Source organism: Salmo salar, chromosome ssa01 (assembly GCF_905237065.1).
Source record: "Salmo salar chromosome ssa01, Ssal_v3.1, whole genome shotgun sequence".
Classification (NCBI taxonomy): Eukaryota; Metazoa; Chordata; class Actinopteri; order Salmoniformes; family Salmonidae; genus Salmo; species Salmo salar.
This window is the reverse complement of record NC_059442.1, coordinates 158848035-158868900: the sequence shown is the minus strand read 5'-3', so window position 1 is coordinate 158868900 and position 20866 is coordinate 158848035. Positions and strand designations below refer to the sequence as shown.

General features: G+C 45.3%; 1 protein-coding gene and 1 non-coding gene across 9 annotated transcripts in view; both read left to right on the top strand.

Moving 5' to 3' along the window:
- sptan1 (spectrin alpha, non-erythrocytic 1) overlaps positions 1–20866 on the top strand; it is a 54002-nt gene that overhangs the window by 24029 nt on the left and 9107 nt on the right. For 4 of the 8 annotated variants that reach the window (XM_014142961.2, XM_014142951.2, XM_014142937.2 and 1 more), the window contains exons 14-35: positions 1808–1989; positions 2698–3064; positions 7001–7218; positions 7376–7468; positions 7736–7870; positions 8144–8292; positions 8738–8794; positions 9634–9832; positions 10054–10158; positions 10345–10377; positions 10490–10525; positions 11658–11705; positions 12625–12716; positions 12846–12990; positions 13093–13374; positions 13525–13722; positions 14136–14386; positions 14502–14664; positions 15229–15243; positions 18185–18316; positions 20166–20303; positions 20696–20800. In XM_014142961.2, the coding sequence (XP_013998436.2) occupies positions 1808–1989; positions 2698–3064; positions 7001–7218; positions 7376–7468; positions 7736–7870; positions 8144–8292; positions 8738–8794; positions 9634–9832; positions 10054–10158; positions 10345–10377; positions 10490–10525; positions 11658–11705; positions 12625–12716; positions 12846–12990; positions 13093–13374; positions 13525–13722; positions 14136–14386; positions 14502–14664; positions 15229–15243; positions 18185–18316; positions 20166–20303; positions 20696–20800 (3143 nt within the window). The remainder of the gene's footprint in view (positions 1–1807; positions 1990–2697; positions 3065–7000; positions 7219–7375; positions 7469–7735; positions 7871–8143; positions 8293–8737; positions 8795–9633; positions 9833–10053; positions 10159–10344; positions 10378–10489; positions 10526–11657; positions 11706–12624; positions 12717–12845; positions 12991–13092; positions 13375–13524; positions 13723–14135; positions 14387–14501; positions 14665–15228; positions 15244–18184; positions 18317–20165; positions 20304–20695; positions 20801–20866) is intronic. The other 4 variants (XM_014142982.2, XM_014142977.2, XM_014142942.2 and 1 more) reach the window with 4 other exon arrangements.
- On the top strand, positions 2446–2581 carry LOC123726836 (small nucleolar RNA SNORA84). The gene has a single exon (XR_006758997.1). It is a non-coding gene; the product is annotated as a small nucleolar RNA SNORA84 (small nucleolar RNA).

The following is a 20866-nucleotide window of genomic DNA, read 5'->3' as shown; positions in this document are numbered from 1 at the left end:
TACTCTGTAGAGGAGCGCTGCAAAAAGGCGCATTTATGTTTTAAGCTAGTTTTTAGTCACTACACTAGGTTTCATTTAAGAGCCCCAAGATCTGAAACCAAACCTACAAATTTAGAACTGCCCTTCCTTCAATACCTACAGTGAGGGGAAAAAAGTATTTGATCCCCTGCTGATTTTGTACGTTTGCCCACTGACAAAGAAATTATCAGTCTATCATTTTAATGGTAGGTTTATTTGAACAGTGAGAGACAAAATAACAACAACACCAAAAAATCCAGAAAAACGCATGTCAAAAATGTTATAAATTGATTTGCATTTTAATGAGGGAAATAAGTATTTGACCCCCTCTCAATCAGAAAGCTTTCTGGCTCCCAGGTGTCTTTTATACAGGTAACGAGCTGAGATTAGGAGCACACTCTTAAAGGGAGTGCTCCTAATCTCAGCTTGTTACCTGTATAAAAGACACCTGTCCACAGAAGCAATCAATCAATCAGATTCCAAACTCTCCACCATGGCCAAGACCAAAGCGCTCTCCAAGGATGTCAGGGACAAGATTGTAGACCTACACAAGGCTGGAATGGGCTACAAGACCATCGCCAAGCAGCTTGGTGAGAAGGTGACAACAGTTGGTGCGATTATTCGCATATGGAAGAAACACAAAAGAACTGTCAATCTCCCTCGGCCTGGGGCTCCATGCAAGATCTCACCTCGTGGAGTTGCAATGATCATGAGAACGGTGAGGAATCAGCCCAGAACTACATGAGAGGATCTTGTCAATGATCTCAAGGCAGCTGGGACCATAGTCACCAAGAAAACAATTGGTAACACACTACGCCGTGAAGTACTGAAATCCTGCAGCGCCCGCCAGGTCCCCCTGCTCAAGAAAGCACACATACGTCTGAAGTTTGCCAATGAACATCTGAATGATTCAGAGGACAACTGGTTGAAAGTGTTGTGGTCAGATGAGACCAAAATTGAGCTCTTTGGCATCAACTCAACTCGCTGTGTTTGGAGGAGGAGGAATGCTGCCTATGACCCCAAGAACACCCTCCCCACTGTCAAACATGGAGGTGGAAACATTATGCTTTGGGGGTGTTTTTCTGATAAGGGGACAGGACAACTTCACCGCATCAAAGGGACGATGGACAGGGCCATGTACCGTCAAATCTTGGGTGAGAACCTCCTTCCCTCAGCCAGGCCATTGAAAATGGGTCGTGGATGGGTATTCCAGCATGACAATGACCCAAAACACACGGCCAAGGCAACAAAGGAGTGGTTCAAGAAGAAGCACATTAAGGTCCTGGAGTGGCCTAGCCAGTCTCCAGACCTTAATCCCATAGAAAATTTGTGGAGGGAGCTGAAGGGTCGAGCTGCCAAACGTCAGCCTCGAAACCTTAATGACTTGGAGAAGATCTGCAAAGAGGAGTGGGACAAAATCCCTCTTGAGATGTGTGCAAACCTGGTGGCCAACTACAAGGAACGTCTGACCTCTGTGATTGCCAACAAGGGTTTTGCCACCAAGTACTAAGTCATGTTTTGCAGAGGGGTCAAATACTTATTTCCCTTATTAAAATGCTAATCATTTTATAACATTTTTGACATGCGATTTTCTGGATTTGTTTGTTGTTATTCTGTCTCTCACTGTTCAAATAAACCTACCATTAAAATTAATGACTGATAATTTCTTTGTCAGTGGGCAAACGTACAAAATCAGCAGGGAATCAAATACTTTTTCCCCTCACTGTACATCCAACTTAATTTCATCCACCCTTAAACCTCTCCTCACCACTCTCTCCCCTCCCCCCAGGCATCAAGCTGCGTGAGGCTAACCAGCAGCAGCAGTTCAACAGGAATGTGGAGGACATTGAGCTGTGGCTGTACGAGGTGGAGGGCCACCTGGCCTCCGACGACTACGGCAAGGACCTGACCAGCGTCCAGAACCTGCAGAAGAAACATGCCCTGCTGGAGGCCGATGTGGCCGCACACCAGGTAATGATTTACTGTAATTTATAAACTTGGTGGTTCGAGCCCTGAATGCTGATTGGCTGACTGCCATGGTATATCAGACCGTATACCACAAGTATGACAAAACATTTTATTTTTATGTTGGTAACCAGTTTATAATAGCAATAAGGCACCTCGGGGTTTGTGGTATGGCCAATATACCACGGCTAAGGACTGTGTCCAGGCACTCCGCAATGCGTCTTGCATAAGAACAGCCCTTAGCCGTGGTATATTGGCCATATACCACACACCCTCGTGCCTTATTGCTTAAATCACCGCTAGGTGACTGACTGACTGAATGCCATCACCGGGTAACTGACTGACTGACTGCCATCACTAGATGTTTTCAGAAACTAAAAGTAAACTACTAACAGACACTGTTGCATTTACCTCTGGGAGCAGCTAGTGCATTTCTACTCTAATTATAAGAATCCCGTACATGCCTGGTAGTTCCTAGAAAAAGCTGGACTGTGCTGATCTATAGGTTTTTGATTGACTGGCAAATATATACTCTGTGATTTTATGCATGGGAGTTGCCACTCCAAGTAGCCTTCATAGCCCAGTTGCAGAGACATTATTATGGTCTACAATATTCAGGCATTCAAATATTTGTGTCGACTACAGTCTGTCAGCACAAGGTAAGTCTTGCTGACTGACTTACTGCCAACACTTAACTCTCTCTCCCCTCTCTAGGACCGTATTGACGGCATCACCATCCAGGCGCGTCAGTTCCAGGAGGCGGGCCACTTTGACGCTGACAACATCAAGCGCAAGCAGGAGGCGCTGGTGGCGCGCTACGACGCCCTTCGCGACCCCATGGCTGCCCGTAAGCAGAAGCTATCGGACTCGCTGCGGCTGCAGCAGCTCTTCAGGGATGTGGAGGACGAGGAGACCTGGATCCGGGAGAAGGAGCCCATCGCCGCCTCCACCAACCGGGGAAAAGACTTGATTGGCGTTCAGAACTTGCTGAAGAAGCACCAGGCCCTGCAAGCGGAGATCGCTGGCCACGAACCCCGCATCAAGGCTGTCACCCAAAAGGGAGAGGCCATGGTGGAGGAAGGTAAGCCGGCGCTTATTAACATGCATACTGCCACCTTTTTCAACTGTTCACCTGTTGACTATCTAGCAGGTTGGGTCAATTCCATTTAAATTCAACACATTGACTCTAGTACTCGCGCTGCTAAAACACTTGATCACTGCTACTCGCCCTTCCAGGATGGCTACAAGGCCCTCCCCCGCCCTCCCTTCAGCAAATCAGATCACGACTCCATTTTGCTCCTCCCTTCCTATAGGCAGAAACTCAAACACGAAGTACCCGTGCTAAGGTCTTTTCAATGCTCGTCTGTCCAATTGGAATCCATGCTTCAAGATTGTTTTGATCACGCGGACTGGGATATGTTCCGGGTAGCCTCCGAGAATAACATTGATATATACACAGACATGTTGACTGAGTTCTTCAGGAAGTGTATAGGTGATGTTGTTCTGACTGTGACTATTAAAACCTACTCAAACCAGAAACCGTGGATACACGGCAGCATTCGCGCAAAACTGAAAACGCGAACCACTGGGAATCTGGTCGAATACAAACAGTGTAGTTATTTCCTCCGTAAGGCAATCAAACAGGCAGTACGTCAGTACAGAGACAAAGTGGAGTTGCAATTCAACGGCTCCGACACAAGATGTATGTGGCAGGGTCTACAGATGGTCACGGATTACAAATGAAAAACCGGCCACGTCGCGGACATGATGTCTTGCTCCCAGACAAGCTAAACACCTTCGCCCGCTTTGAGGATAACACAGTGCCACCAACGCGGCCTGCTACCAAGGACTGTGGGCTCTCGTTCTCCGTGGCCGACGTGAGTGAGACATTCACGCGTGTTAACCCTCGCAAGGCTGCCGGCCCAGACGGCATCCCAAGCCGCATCCTCAGAGCATGCGCAGACCAGCAGGCTGGAGTGTTTACGGACATATTCAATCTCTCCCTATCTGTCGGCTGTCCCCACTTGCTTCAGGAAATCCACCATTGTTCCTGTACCCAAGAAAGCAAAGGTAACTGAACTCAATGACTATCGCCCTGTAGCTCTCACTTCTGTCATCATGAAGTGCTTTGAGAGGCTAGTTAAGGATCAAATCACCTCTACCTTACCTGACACTAGACCCACTTAAATGTGCATACCGCCCCATTAGATCCATAGACGATGCAATCGCCTTCGCATTGCACACTGTCCTATCCCATCTGGACAAGAGGAATACCTATGCATTGACTATAGCTCAGCCTTTAACACCATAGTACCCTCCAAGCTCATCATTAAGCTTGGGGCCCTGGGTCTGAACCCCACCCTGTGCAACTGGGTCCTGGACTTCCTGACGGGCAGCCCCCCAGGTGGTGAAGGTAGGAAACAACACCTCCACTTTGTTGATTCTCAACACTGGGGCCCCTCAAGGGTGCGTGATCAGCCCCCTCCTGCACTCCCTGTTCACCCTTGACTGAGTGGCCACGCACGCCTCCAACTCAATCATCAAGTTTGCAGATAACACAACAATAGTAGACCTGATTACCAATGTTAGCAACTGATATTATTCTTCAATAGCACAAACTCAAAAGCAAATCATGGGGAGAAAAATAGGTTTATTCGAGAGGACAAATCAAGATGTTATGCTGGGAGGTAGGTAAATGTTCAGTCTCCCGTCCTCCGCTTTTCCCCACTGAAAGAAGGAACAGGATGCCATTTATAACCCCCACCCTAGCTTGAGGTTGACCAATCAGAAGTTCTTGCAATACTACTTGGCCAAATAACAAGTATCCTGCCCCCGACTCAATATACAGACCAATGAAAACGTGGCACAGGTAGCACACGTCGCTCTGAGTTCAGGAGTGACATTCCACAGATTCTGAACAGATGTTGAACTGAACTCCTATTTACAATTCCCTAATGACCATTAGTACTCTAGTTTTTAGTCCTCTCATCCGCTCATCCTCTGCGTTGTGTATTTATCTTTGACGTATTCCTACACCAACAATGACAAGACAGCCCACAGGAAGGAGGTGAGTGTCCTGCCAGAGTGGTGCCAGGAAAATAACATCTCCCTCAACGTCAAAAAAACAAAGGAGCTGATCGAGCACGCCCCTATCCACATTGATGGGACGCACTGGAGAAGATGGAAAGCTTCAAGTTCCTCGGCATACACATCAATGACAATCTGAAATGGTCCACCCACACAGACAGTGTGGTGAAGGCGCAACAGAGCCTCTTCAACCTCAGGGGGCTGAAGAAATTTGGATTTACCCCTCAAACCTTTACAGATGCACAGTTGAGAGCATCCTGTCATCCTTACAGACGTTAGGCAATTAAGGTCACAGTTATAAAAACTTAGGACACTAAAAAGGCCTTTCTAATGACTCTGAAAAACACCAAAAGAAAGATGCCCAGGGTCCCTGCTCATCTGCGTGAACGTGCCTTGGGCATGCTGCAAGGAGGCATGAGGACTGCAGATGTGGCCAGGGCAATAAATTGCAATGTCCGTACTGTGAGACGCCTAAGACAGCGCTACAGGGAGACAGGACGGACAGCTGATCGTCCTTGCAGTGGCAGACCACGTGTGACAACACCTGCACAGGATCGGTACATCCGAACATCACACCTGTGGGATAGGTACAGGATGGCAACAACAACTGCCTGGGTTACACCAGGAACACACAATCCCTCCATCAGTGCTCAGACTGTCAGCAATAGGCTGAAAGAGGCTGGACTGAGGGCTTGTAGGCCTGTTGTAAGGCAGGTCCTCACCAGACATCACCGGCAACAACGTCGCCTATGGACACAAACCCACCGTCGCTGGACCAGACAGGACTGGCAAGAAGTGCTCTTCACTGACGAGTCGCGGTTTTGTCTCACCAGGGGGTGATGGTCGGATTCGCGTTTATCGTCGAAGGAATGAGCGTTACACCGAGGCCTGTGCTCTGGAGCGGGATCGATTTGGAGGTGTAGGGTCCGTCATGGTCTGGGGCGGTGTTTCACAGCATCATCGGACTGAGCTTGTTGTCATTGCAGGCATTCTCAACGCTGTGCATTACAGGGAAGACATCCTCCTCCCTCATGTGGTACCCTTCCTGCAGGCTCATCTTGACATGACCCTCCAGCATGACAATGCCACCAGCCATACTGCTCGTTCTGTGCATGATTTCCTTCAAGACAGGAATGTCAGTGTTCTGCCTTGGCCAGCGAAGAGCCTGGATCTCAATCCCATTGAGCACGTCTGGGACCTGTTGGATCGGAGGGTGAGGGTTAGGGCCATTCCCCCCAGAAATGTCCGGGAACTTGCAGGTGCCTTGGTGGAAGAGTGGGGTAACATCTCACAGCAATCTGGTGGAGTCCATGAGGAGGAGATGCACTGCAGTACTTAATGCAGCTGGTGGCCACACCAGATACTGACTGTTACTTTTGATTTTGACCCCCCCCCCTTTGTTCAGGGACACATTATTCCATTTCTGTTAGTCACATGTCTGTGGAACTTGTTCAGTTTATGTCTGTTGTTGAATCCTATGTTCATACAAATATTTACAGTTGTTAAATTTGTTGAAAATAAACACAGTTGACAGTGAGGACGTTTCCTTTTTTGTTGAGTTTATATACTGTATTCTATCTACTGTATTATAGTCATTGCCACTCCGACATTGCTCGTCCTAATATTGATATTTTTCTTAATTCCATTCTTTAACTTTTAGATTTGTGTGTATTGTTGTGAATTGTTATATACTACTGCACTGTTGGATCTAGGAACACAAGCATTTCGCTACACCCACAATAACATTTGATAAATATGTGTTTATGACCAATACAATTTGATTTGAATTTAAATCAACTTCCCGAATTGGCTGAACTGAAATGGAATTGTCCCAACCCCGCTCTCCAGGTCGTTATTGTAAAATATATTTTTCTCAATGATTTTCCCTCCAATAAATAAACTAGCCCCCTCTCCCCGTGGTCCCCACTAGGTCACTTTGCCGGAGAGGAGGTGAAGGTGAAGCTGGAGGAGCTGAACGGCCGCTGGGACACCCTGAAGGGCAAGGCCGGGCAGCGCAGGCAGGACCTGGAGGATTCGCTGCAGGCCCAGCAGTACTTTGCCGACGCCAACGAGGCAGAGTCCTGGATGAGGGAGAAGGAGCCCATTGTGGGCAGCCCCGACTACGGCAAGGACGAGGACTCTGCTGAGGTAAGAGAGGCGGAGAGGGACATTTGACTATCTAGGTGGGTAAATTAAGGAGGTGAATTAATTAATGAATACTTTATTGTTTGAGGATAGGTTTGGATGTAGAAGGTTGGAGGATGTAAAGTGGAGATGACACTCACCCCTCTCTGTTCTTCCCCAGGCCCTGCTAAAGAAACACGAAGCCCTGATGTCTGACCTGAGTGCCTATGGAAGCAGCATCCAGGCTCTGAAGGAGCAGGCCCAAACCTGTAGGGTAAGTCTGGAACCCACATTGTATCTTTAGCATTATTGTAAAATGGATATGAACCATTTGACAGCTGATGAATGCCTTAACTAGCTAGTCCGCGTTCTTTGGATAATAAAACTGTGTTTCTCATCCATGCAAACATATGAGAACCAGAGGTCCAACAAATCAATAATTTCTTTACTACTCCCGGTCTATCATATACACAACCTGATATGTTTATGTTGCCATCTTCTAGATTACACCTATAATCCTTATTTTTCATCTCACCTGCAGCAACAAGTGGCTCCCACCGATGATGAGACGGGTAAAGAGCTGGTGCTGGCCCTCTATGACTACCAGGAGAAGAGCCCCCGCGAGGTCACCATGAAGAAGGGAGACATCCTCACCCTGCTCAACAGCACTAACAAGGTACACACACACACACACACACACACACACACACACACACACACACACACACACACACACACACACAGCATCTTAGCGAGATGAACAAAAGCCTTGTACCGGAAACAACTACTAGGTCATACCCATGACTAGGCAGTTGATGTAGAACGGAAAGAATTGGAAGGATATAGGCAAGATAGTATGGGACATATCTCTATATTTTATGGGGGATAAAAAGAGCATGTCTTCTCCTGTGGTCCTTTCTCCTGACCTGCCCTCTCTCCCCTGCTGTAGGACTGGTGGAAGGTGGAGGTGAACGACCGCCAGGGTTTTGTTCCGGCAGCCTACGTCAAGAAGTTGGATCCCACCCAGTCCTCTTCCAGAGAGAACCTGCTGGATGAGCAGGGCAGCATCGGCCTGCGCCAGGATCAGATCGAGAACCAGTAAGGGACTACTTCTATTCCCTCCACCTAAGCCAGTCCCAAAATACCCTATCCCCAGTACTTCTCTTCAGTACACTCCTGCATCTCTGTATAGTTATTTACCACTTTTACCCCTTTAACTTAGGACGTGTTGTCCCTAATGGGTTAATTAACTGTGTATTCTGTGTTCTAACGTTTCCTGATTTGAAGAAATGTCCATGTGAGCTCAACCTAATAACATTTACCTCTTTGATGCCCCAGTCTTGCTCCCCTTTTCTGTCTCTCTCTCTCCCTTTTCTGTCTCGTTCTCTCCCTTTCTATTCCTTAGTGAAACAGCCCAGAGTGTCACACTTTTTTCTCTCTCTCTATCACTAACGGCCTTTTGCCTTTTTCTCCATCTATCTCTGTTTCTCTCTCTAACCACTAACGCCTGCCTGCCTGCGCATGTCATGTCTGGACTGAGCAGGCCGTTGGCCAAGGAGGCGTGCAGTGTGTCTGTACGCATGAAGCAGGTGGAGGAACTGTGAGTAGGACCAGTGTCCCCGTAGGTGTCGTGTTTGCGAAGCCACCACGCATCGCCACGGGCAAAGCCATTTGCCATTCCTGCCACTCCCTCAATCAATACTCATGTCAATCAATACCCATGTCGATGTTGTGGTCCTTGTGACTGTGATTCCAGTGTGCTCTCTCCTCTCTCTCTCTCTCTCTCTCTCTCTCTCTCTCTCTCTCTCTCTCTCTCTCTCTCTCTCTCTCTCTCTCTCTCTCTCTCTCTCTCTCTCTCTCTCTCTCTCTCTCTCTCTCTTCTCATCTTCTATTCAACACGTCTTTCTATTCAACAGAAGGATAGAAGCTTCATCTCTGGCTTTCTCACTCCTTTTTTCTCCCAGCTTGCCTGTGGGTGTCATGAGCTCTCACTTGCATTTTATTTTTCCATGAGAGCGTATAGACGTGTTTTTCACTCTGCATCATAGACAGCCATGTTACAAACCTGGCTGATTATGTCATTCCGATGGCATCTTATGAAATTGTGAGCATAGTAAGGGGGAATCACTTCATCCACCACCAATGTGTAGCAACCACCTGAGGGATGCCATGGCAGCCATTTTGTGCTGTGCCAGAAAGCTCACCACACATCAGCTATCACTGTGGAGAGGTGTGCACTTTAGGGCTGACCCGGGAGGTCTACCGGTATTTAAAGATTTGCTCAATTATTAATCCAAATTGAAATATAATTTTGGCAACAACCCTAGTGCTCTCAGTTCTCCCTGTAAATCATCATGTATTGACACTTCAGCGTTATTTCCACTACCCAGTCTCCCCCTCACACAGGGAATTCTGAAAGCCTTTATCCTGTATTTTTAGGTACGGAACTCTCCAGGAGCTGGGCGAGAAGCGCAAGGACATGCTGGAGAAGAGCTGCAAGAAGTTCATGCTGTTCCGCGAGGCCAACGAACTGCAGCAGTGGATTAACGAGAAGGAGGGAGCCCTCACCAATGAGGAGGTGGGCTCCGACCTGGAGCAGGTGGAGGTGCTGCAGAAGAAGTTTGATGACTTCCAGAAGGTATGCCGCACACAACATGGCCGCCAGGAGTAGGAGATGGACACTAGATTACTTACTGGACTAAGAAGCATTTAAAAAGCATGTTCAAGCACAGGAGCAATGTGTGCATTATACTTACTCAGTTCTTCTAATCTATGCTGGCCCATCTCACCCAGTACATTGGTGAATACTGGTATGAGTTTTGTGTTGACTGTCTTGTCTTCTGTCTGTTTGACTCCCAGGACCTGAAGGCCAATGAGTCTCGTCTGAGGGACATCAATAAGGTGGCGTCTGAGCTGGAGTCTGAGGGCCTGATGGCCGAGGAGGCAACCATGGTGCAAGCTCAGGTAGGATGGTGTAGCCAACCACTGCAGCGATATTAAATACTTTTCATATTAGATGTCAATGATAAAGGCATATGGAGTGAATGTTATGAGGATTTGTAAAAAATAATTTGGTACATTATTTGAAACAGCTTACACATCTGAGTTTATGGAAACATTTCTCTCGTCTTCTTTCTCTCCTCTCTCTAGGAACAAGTGATGCTGGGATCTGCTCCTGGCCAGGTAAGACAATTTCACAGTTGCAATACATTATACTGGTAAGGAAAGTTAATGCAATCAGAATGTATAGATGTGCCATCAACGTCAACCCAAATTACGCTCTTTGTTCCAACAGGATGAGGGTGATAACAAGAATGCCTCTCCATGGAAGGTAAGACGCTCGTCTTCTGACAACATGACCAATCAACATGATTTCATGTGCTTCCAAACAAAACATTTTGTGTCCCGACCTTATTTTAATGTTGTTTTAGTCCATAACAGACATCAACTGCTAAGATTGGACAGCATGCAGCAGCCTGTCAATCTGGACCTGTCATATGTACCTGAGCATGATTGAACTGTATTGTGGGTTTTGACACAGTGGGAGTCAAAACTATTTGAATGAACCTAAATCATGCCCACTAACTCAGCCTTGTTCATAGGAGCTTACATCAGTTAATGTAAGATGTATTTGTTAACACAAACAAGAGACAAACGAATGGAAGACCTGGCAGTGGTACTCGCCATTCTATCTTTCAAGTTTACTTAAACAATAAGGCCTGAGGGGGTGGTATATGGCTGTTCTTACGTAAGACGCAACACGGAGTGCCTGGATACAGCCCTTAGCCGTTGTATATTGGCCATATACCACAAACCCCTGAGGTACCTTATTGCTATTATAAACTGGTTACCAATGTAATTAGAGCAGTAAAAATACATGTTTTGTCATACACGTGGTCTACGGTCTGATATACCACGGCTGTCAGCCAATCAGCATTCAGGGCTCGAACCACCCAGTTTATAAAAGACAGTAGAGTACCTGTACTCCACTGTTAAGTAGCTACTCTGTTTACTTACTAGCTGTTTACTCATTAGGGTAAACATTATTCCTCAAAATCAGGTCATTTTTAAATGTAAAGCAGCCTGAAAAGACCAAAGCAGACACATGTTGACTCACCCATATAAATAGAATTACAACACAGTATTATATGTCTCTCTATGGACACACCCTGCACATAAATGTCCATATTACCTAGTGCACTGTATGTGTAGCAGTCCACGTTGTGGTTCAGTGTCCACTTTAGGGGTCAGTGTCCACTTCAGGTTCTGCTGGTCTTCTATTGCCATGGTGCCGGTTGTCTCTTGGGCAACCGTGTAAAGACGTGGGCAGCTTTTACCTCCCTGCTGCGCTAACATGGTGACCAGTGTGGTGTTTTCTGTTATTGTCCAAATCCTCCTTCCCTCCTCCCCCCTTTTCCTCTCCTCCCTCCTTTCTGATCTGGTTTTTTCATCTTTGATTGTAGAATGTACGCTTGGCTGTTCAAACGACGGCTAACTTTAATACTATCAAGGTAAGATTTTTAAAGACCACTCCATCTGTCCCGCCCCTGATCCCGCCCCCTGCTCCTCCCTTGCATTATGTTCTCCTGGCTCGTCTCATACCTGCATCGTGTTTGTTTGGGAGACTAAGCCCTTCCATCAACAGTCTCATTGTGGTCTTGCCGTGCGTTCGTTGTCGTCCTGTAGTTCCATTGTATTGCACATCGTCCTGATCGGGTCTGGTCTCCGTGTCCACACTCCTTACATCGCTTTTTTGTTCTAATCATGTGACCGATGTCATTGAATGGCCTTGTCCCTCGTTCCAGTTTTCATTTGTCTCATCCCCCTCTTCTTTAACCATTGTTATTTGTTTTCAGAAGGAAGGATGGCTGTTACAAAAAGGCATTGAAATATGCCTCAACACCATCTTTGTAACCCTAGCATTTTGTGTGTTCTCATCACCATGCATCCCTCTCCCTGTCTGACTTACCTTCTTCCTCGTCACCAACCCCTCATCTGTGTTCAACACCCACCTTTTACGTCAGTCTCTCTGTCAAACACACAGAGCACAAACTGAATCATTGAGCACTTTCACTGACTCACGATTGATATTCACCACTGATATCAGTTTAAGTCAAGATTACTAGGATTGGGCTCCATTGTAACTGTCAATGCAAACGAGTTCATATTCGACTAATAAATGAAATATATATATTTTTCATTTATTGAGTTCAAATGGAATTTATCCTAACCTGGAGGATATACAACCAATAGTCTAAATATCATAAAATCCTGAAAATAAGTAACTTACCAATACATTAAAACATTCAGCTAAATTGGAGCACTGGGTTCCAGAAACCTGGGTAGAGGCCTCATGGGAGTGATTGACTCCTGGCGAAGCTCCATCTAGCTCTGTGATTGGGTGATACATTTCCGGGGGTGTGTTTGTAGGAGCTGAACAACCGCTGGAGATCCCTGCAGCAGCTGGCCGAGGAGAGGAGCAACATGCTGGGTAGTGCCCACGAAGTGCAGCGGTTCCACAGGTACACACACACACACACACACAGTTGAGAGCAAGAAACAGTGGGTGGATTTGAATATTACGACGCACATGAAACAAAATGGCTGGTGTTGAGTCAAAATTGAAATGGCTGCTTTTTTGTTATCCTCAGGGATGCAGATGAGACCAAGGAGTGGATCGAGGAGAAGAACCAGGCGCTGAACACAGACAACTATGGCCACGACCTGGCCAGCGTTCAGGCCCTTCAGCGCAAACACGAGGGCTTTGAGAGAGACCTGGCCGCCCTGGGAGATAAGGTGAGAGGGAACACAGTCACTCTCAAACACACACACACACTCACACACTTTCGTTGCTCTGCTGTTTAAAGACGATACTGACCCTTTTCCTTCCGGTTCCAGGTGAACTCCCTGGGGGAGACAGCGGAGCGTCTGATCCAGTCCCACCCGGAGGCGGTGGACGACATCCAGGAGAAGTGCACAGAGCTCAATACGGCCTGGAGCAGCCTGGTGGGGCGCGCTGACCAGCGAAAGGATAAGCTAGGCAACTCCCACGACCTGCAGCGCTTCCTCTCCGACTTCAGGGACCTCATGTCCTGGATCAACGGCATCCGAGGCCTGGTGTCCTCAGAAGAGCTGGCCAAGGACGTGACCGGGGCTGAGGCCCTGCTAGAGAGACACCAGGTACTGCCTCTACACATATACACACACTGCACTGGTACCGTCCATCCACTGTCTCCTTACGGACACCAGATAAGTCTGATCCCACATAGACACACACACAAGTTCTCGTCCATCAAATACACCTTCTTACATTCCCCGTCTTCTCTCCAGGAGCACCGTACTGAGATCGACGCCCGTGCGGGCACCTTCCAGGCCTTTGAGCAGTTTGGCCAGCAGCTGTTGGCGCGCGGCCACTACGCCAGCCCTGAGATCCAGCAGAAGCTGGAGGCCTTGGACCACGAGAGGGCAGACCTGGAGAAGGCCTGGGTGCAGAGACGAATGATGCTCGACCAGTGCCTAGAGCTCCAGGTATAAATGCAGGCATACACACTCTTAGAAACCCCCTCTTAGAAACCTCCTCTTAGAAACCCTCTGTTAGAAACCTCTTAGAAACCCTCTGTTAGAAACCTCCTCTTAGAAATCTACTCTTGCTGATCTTTACTTCTGGGACATTTTAAGAGTACCAGATGAATCCTTCCAAAACCGAACATCTTGTCTCAGTGGCTTTTGGTTATTTGGACTCAAGGACATGTTTCTGTGTCCCCATAAGTGTATGTTCCGTTGCACCAGACCTGACACCTTTTGAACAAGGCCTAATCTATTGTGTGTGTGTGTAATCTAAGTTCACCAGTTTATGACAACAATTACTAGCTTCTATACAACATCCATTGCCAGTGAATAACCTCTTTCTTTTCCACTCTCTCTCTGCTCTCCTCCCTCAGCTGTTCAACCGTGACTGTGAACAGGCTGAGAACTGGATGGCGGCTCGCGAGGCCTTCCTGGCCAGCGACGACAAGGGTGACTCCCTGGACAGCGTGGAGGCTCTCATCAAGAAACATGAGGACTTTGACAAGGCCATCAACGTGCAGGAGGAGAAGATCGCTGCTCTGCAGTCCTTTGCAGACCAGCTGGTTGGCGCTGATCATTATGCCAAACCAGAGATATTCAACCGTCGCAATGAAGTCCTGGACAGGTCAGTCTTTCTCTTTTTGATGACCGTGTGTGTGACTTTGTGGGCATCTTTGTGTGTAATTGTCTGCCTGTTCGTTGTTGCTCCAATCTTAAGTGTTTGTCCTCCCGGCCTGTAGGTGGCGCCGTCTGAAGGCTCAGATGATTGAGAAGCGCTCCAAGCTGGGCGAGTCCCAGACGCTGCAGCAGTTCAGCCGCGACGTGGACGAGATAGAGGCCTGGATCAGCGAGAAGCTGCAGACAGCTACAGACGAGTCCTATAAGGACCCCACCAACATCCAGGTACAGGATTGGCTAGCAGCAACTCAGGGCTCCACCCTTAGAGGTTTGAGCACGCTGCCCCATAGAGGGCACATTTGCCACAAAAGGCAATGATAAGCATGGGCAGCTCCATGGAAGAATTTTACCATGGGAAGTACGCCCTCTAACCATCTCAATGGGCTGCCCCATCAACATATTTAGGGTCAGTTTACCCTACTGCCCCATACCCATTAGTAGGATAACACATATCTGCCACTCTGGCAGTGGTTAGGGTTAATTTTTACCTAGCCTGTCAAGACTTTCTTGTCGGATGAAACACTTTGACCTGTTCAATAGATCACGATCAAATAATGACTTAATTCATTGTATTTTGGTTTCAATAGATGGTTAACCAATTTTGAGTGAGGGTTTGTTAATATACGTTGAATGACATCTAACTTGCCAGTGGTTTTAATACTGCAGTTTAATGTCTTGTTGCTCCTTGTTAACAATGACTACTACTTCTACTCCTGTGACTACTGAACCAACCCCATGTGTTGTGTCTATATGGGACTGAATCTCTCTGTTTTATTGTCTTGTTTATAGCTGTCGAAGCTGCTGGTAAGTTGAATAGTGTGTCAGCTAAACTAACATCCAAAGTAGGTTTCCTGTTACATGTCCGCGTCTGTTGCCTTGTCTGATGTAGAACGCCATCCCGTCCGTCTATTTTCCGTGTTCCTCTGCACTCGCGAGTGTCTGCTTCTTTTTTGTATGGGTTTCATTCATGTGTTCATCCTCCCCATCTTCTGCCATCAACGCACATGTTTGTACATGACTGTAGTTCTGTTATTTTAGTAAATGTCACTTTGTGTAGTTGCTGGTCGTGGCTTCCATATTTTGTGGTTTTCTTTCTTTTTTTGCTTGTTTGAGGTATGGTCATCTTCAAACACGCTCCACATATTGTTGCTTTTGTTAAGATATTCCTATAAATCTTGAAAAATGTCTAAACATGTTCTGATCTTAATAAAACAGAAACTTGATATATAATTTTATAAAATGTTTAATGTAAAAAAAAGAAAACGCTGCTTCCATCTATCAAAACTGTCAATGTAAATGTGAATTTAGCAAATCTGTGGTGTATCAAATACATTGACCTGAGAGGGAGAGAGAGGAGACCTCCAGCTTAGACTTGTTGCGCCTTGCCTTATTGTAGCTAATGTAGAGACTTATCATAGAGATATGTAAGCTAGCAGCAGCCATGGTTGTGAACAAAAAACATACTTTAGCTGTAAAATAAGTATTGCCAAAGATCTATCAAACATCAACGATAGCTCAGACTAGGACTGTTGCGGTGACCGTATTACCGCCACACCGGCGGTCACCAGTCAAATTCCACATGACCGTTTAGTCACAGTAATTAGGCTTCTCCAAGCTCTGATTCTGCTGATGGTCATTAGTAGCCTACCAAACTTGCTAACTGCCTTGTACTCGGCACTCTATTGTCCCTCTAATCACTCTGACATCAATGCAAATGTAATCGAAAATCTAATCAAAGACTTTGAGCTCATGTTGTAACTTTTCTATAGACTATGCAATTGCATGAGAAAACAGTGATGGTCTCTACTAAAAAAAGGAGCATCCGATCAGCTTTCTATAGGCTAGGCCTAGCATATTTATTTCTCAACTTTCCTAATATTAAGCACATTGCTTATATTTACAACAGGAGTATAGCCTACCTGTCTGGCATGAAAATAAACCACAGGGAAAAGTGTCCTCCATTCGCTATTCAAGTGCATATATGACATGTCTTTTTTCCGCTGCCCTGTTTCCATACAGGTGCATGATAATGGTCCAATGTCTCATCGATTATTTACTATATGTAAAGACAAGATTAAATCAAGAAAAGGCTAATATTGTCACCAATCAGACTATCACTTGTTAATTATATATTATCACTTGCGACCTTTTCTAATCATAGTCGCACACCTCATGTAGCCTAGCCCATAGGCCTATATGTTTTAATAAGGTTTGTATTACAACTAAAGTGGCCAAATAACTTCTTAAAATGAAGCACATTAATCCGCTTTCCAAGGGGTGTAGATCCTAACAGGCGTACATAAGCAGCGCAAGAGTTTCAAGTTTGGGGAAGATAATTTTCACCATTTAAAATGCACCTTTATAATAAAAGCAATACATGCATAATTGCATTTGCGGTCACTTTTGAAAATGGGGTTTTCCACTAATGAAACATTCACGCTTATAGCCTACTACGAGGTGCGCATTGCAGGGCTCATGCCTTTCAAGCAACTTTTTTCAAATCATCATGAGTCGCATCATGCAGCCTTACAATGTAGTAAAAATCTAAACATATAGCCAGCCCAATGTTTGTAGAACAACTAAAGTTACATTAATAACTCTAAATTAAGCATGTAGGAGTACCTATTTATTTGTTAACCGCTCAACACAGAATAGCCGCATATATATGCGCACTCCCTCAAATCGTTTGGAGAAAATATTTATATTTTATTCAGCTTTGTTCAATTGTATACTATAAAATAATATTAAATAATGCTACGCAATTATAAGTGAATCTTGTCTGCTAAATGAACTAGTATAGCCCACAGCCATTTGGCATAGACACATCAGGTTCTAACATAAGGACAACTCAGAGTATGCTATTCTTTTATTCTGACAGACCACATTTTATTCATATCATGCTTCTTTAGACCTGTCTAAAATAAATAATGGATTCATTGTGAAGGTATAGGCTATATTACATGGATTTATTAGACTTTTTAAAATGGCTTGTAGGCTATGTGTGGAAGCCAGGAGATGCTAAATGTGTTTGTTAATTAACGGTCAATTACCGTGAGACCGACCAGTTGACAATCATCGGCTGACAATTTCGTGACCGCCACAGCCCTAGCTCAGACACCTCGCATAAGTGTTTTTTTTGTTTGCTCTCTCTCGGTGTGTAAAAACATTGTGGAACGAGTTTTGAAAAGACCCTGACCTCTTCTAGGTACTCTTGAAAAGTAAAATTTGTCATGGCCCCGTTGTGGGTCTGTTCCAACTCCATTTTGTGTTTGTCACCTTGGTGTGTCTTGTCTTGTAGAAGTCAGTCCGACACATTGTCTGTCCTCATTTGGTGGTGTCTGAATTTCACATTTGTGAGCATCTTTTTTTTATTTTTTATGTATGACCTCACCTTTTGTGTGGATTTTGTCCTACAGTCATCTCCTGGATGTAGACTTAGTGTATTTATATGTGTATTTATATGTGTATATATCATAAACAATAGCCCCAAGTTTACTCTCCACAAACACAAACATGCATGAAAAATGACTGCCACTTATAAAAGTGCCATTCTAATATATATACATGTACTCAGCCTCCTTATTTTCAAATTGTACATCAACCCTTACCAACGCATTATTTCTAAGTAGCCTACCGGATTGTGTTTTCACACAATCTAAGGGAGATGTCACCCATCCACCACCAACCCACTGCCTCCCATAGTTCTCACTCCTGCTCTCTCCCCCCTTCCCCTGCCTGAGCTCAGAGTAAGCACCAGAAGCACCAGGCCTTCGAGGCGGAGTTGCATGCCAACGCAGACCGCATCCGTGGGGTTATCGACACTGGCAACGCCCTCATCCATAGAGGGGCCTGCTCCGGCAGTGAGGATGCGGTTCAGGTACACACACTGTCTTTAATCGTACTTATTATACATACACTTTATACTTGTTGCTATACATACACGTTATACTTGTTACGATACATACACATCTTACTTGTAAGTATAACAATTTTTTTTTTACATACAGTTGAAGTCGGAGTCATTAAAACTCATTTTTCAACCACTCCACAAATTTCTTGTTAACGAACTATAGTTTTGGAAAGTCGGTTAGGACATCTACTTTGCATGACACAAGTCATTTTTCCAACAATTGTTTACAGACAGATTATTTCACTTATAATTCACTGTATCACAATTCCAGTGGGTCAGAAGTTTGCATACACTAAGTTGACTGTGCCTTTAAACCGCTTAGAAAATTCCTGAAAATGATGTCATGGCTTTAGAAGCTTCTGATAGGCTAATTGACATAATTTGAGTCAATTGGAGGTGTACCTGTGGATGTATTTCAAGGCCTACCTTCAAACTCAGTGCCTCTTTGCTTGACATCATGGGAAAATCAAAAGAAATCAGTCAAGACCTCAGAAGAAAAATGGTAGACATCCACAGGTCTGGTTCATCCTTGGGAGAAATTTGCAAATGCCTGAAGGTACTACGTTCATCTGTACAAACAATAGCACGCAAGTATAAACAGCATGGGACCACGCAGCCGTCATACCGCTCAGGAAGGAGACGCGTTGTCTCCTAGAGATGAACGTACTTTGGTGCGAAAAGTGCAAATCAATTCCAGAACAACAGCAAAGGACCTTGTGAAGATTCTGGAGGAAACCGGTACAAATGTATCCATATCCACAGCAAAATGAGTCCTATAAATCGACATAACCTGAAAGGACGCTCAGCAAGGAAGAAGCCACTGCTGCAAAACTGCCATAAAAAAGCCAGACTACGGTTTGCAACTGCACATGGGGACAAAGACCGTACTTTTTGGAGAAATGTCCTCTGGTCTGATGAAAAAAAAATAGAACTGTTTGGCTATAATGACCATCGTTATGTTTGGAGGAAAAAGGTTGAAGCTTGCAAGCCGAAGAACACCATCCCATGAAGCATGGGGGTGGCAGCATCATGTTGTGAGGGTGCTTTGCTCACAAAATAGATGGCTTCATGAGGAAGGAGAATTATGTGGATATATTGAAGCAACATATCAAGACATCAGTCAGGAAGTTAAAGCTTGGTTGCAAATGGGTCTTCTAAATGGACAATGACCCCAAGCATACTTCCGAAGTTGTGGCAAAATGGCTGAAGGACAACAAAGTCAAGGTATTGGAGTGGCCATCACAAAGCCATGACCTCAATCCCATAGAAAATTTGTGGGCAGAACTGAAAAAGGCGTGTGCGAGCAAGGAGGCCTACAAACCTGACTCAGTTACACCAGCTCTGTCAGGAGGAATGGGCCACATTTCACCCAACTTATTGTGGGAAGCTTGTGGAAGGCTACCTGAAATGTTTGACCCAAGTTAAACAATTTAAAGGCAATGCTACCAAATACTAATTGAATGTATGTACACTTCTGACCCACTGGGAATGTGATGAAAGAAATAAAAGCTGAAATAAATAATTCTCTCTACAATTATTCTGACATTTCACATTCTTAAAATAGTGGTGATCCTAACTGACCCAAGACAGGGAATTTTTACTAGGATTAAATGTCAGGAATTGTGAAACTGAGTTTATATGTACTTCTACAATGCCACTTCAAGGATGAAAGCCTTTGAGAAAAAATATGGTGATAACATTGCAGACAGAATGTTAACTGTTCCTATGGCATTCAAGCTACGTGAACCGATTCTTGCCTCATTCAACATCTATTGTTCCAAAGCTGGGTATCTAACCTGGGTGTGTGTTTCACCAGTCGCGTCTGGGTGCCCTGGACGAGCAGTGGCAGTTCCTGGTGAACAAGTCGGCAGAGAAGAGCCAGAAGCTGAAAGAAGCCAACAAGCAGCAGAACTTCAACACTGGCATCAAGGACTTTGACTTCTGGCTCTCTGAGGTAAAATAATGAAAAAAATAAACATATTTTCTAGATGTCAATATGAGACTACTTTCATCTAATTTCAAATCTCCATCCACCACACAATTCTCAAAGTTAAAGATGCTGATAATTGGTCTGTGATGAGAAATTGTGTATTCTGTACTGAAAACCTTGATGTTCAATAGGATTTATCTGAGACCTGCATAGATTAAGTACTGGACAGACACCCAAAAAGGCAACATCACCTCTGGATCTGAGATTCTGTCAGGCTATTTAGTTTTCTTATTTAAATGGATTTGACTTGTTAACCCATTAGCCTACCTGTGCTGTAGGAAAACAAAAACAAAAGAAGAGGCTGAGATTAGATTTGGAAAAAAATATTTTTATCTCCTCTTGTTTTCTCTCTGTAGGTCGAGGCCCTTCTTGCCTCTGAGGATTATGGCAAAGACCTGGCCTCAGTCAACAACCTGCTGAAGAAACACCAGCTTCTGGAAGCCGACATCTCTGCTCATGAGGTAATGTATTCAACATCTCCGTATCTCTGTGAAACCGGGATTGATGCTGGGCTCAGCTGGGGGCCT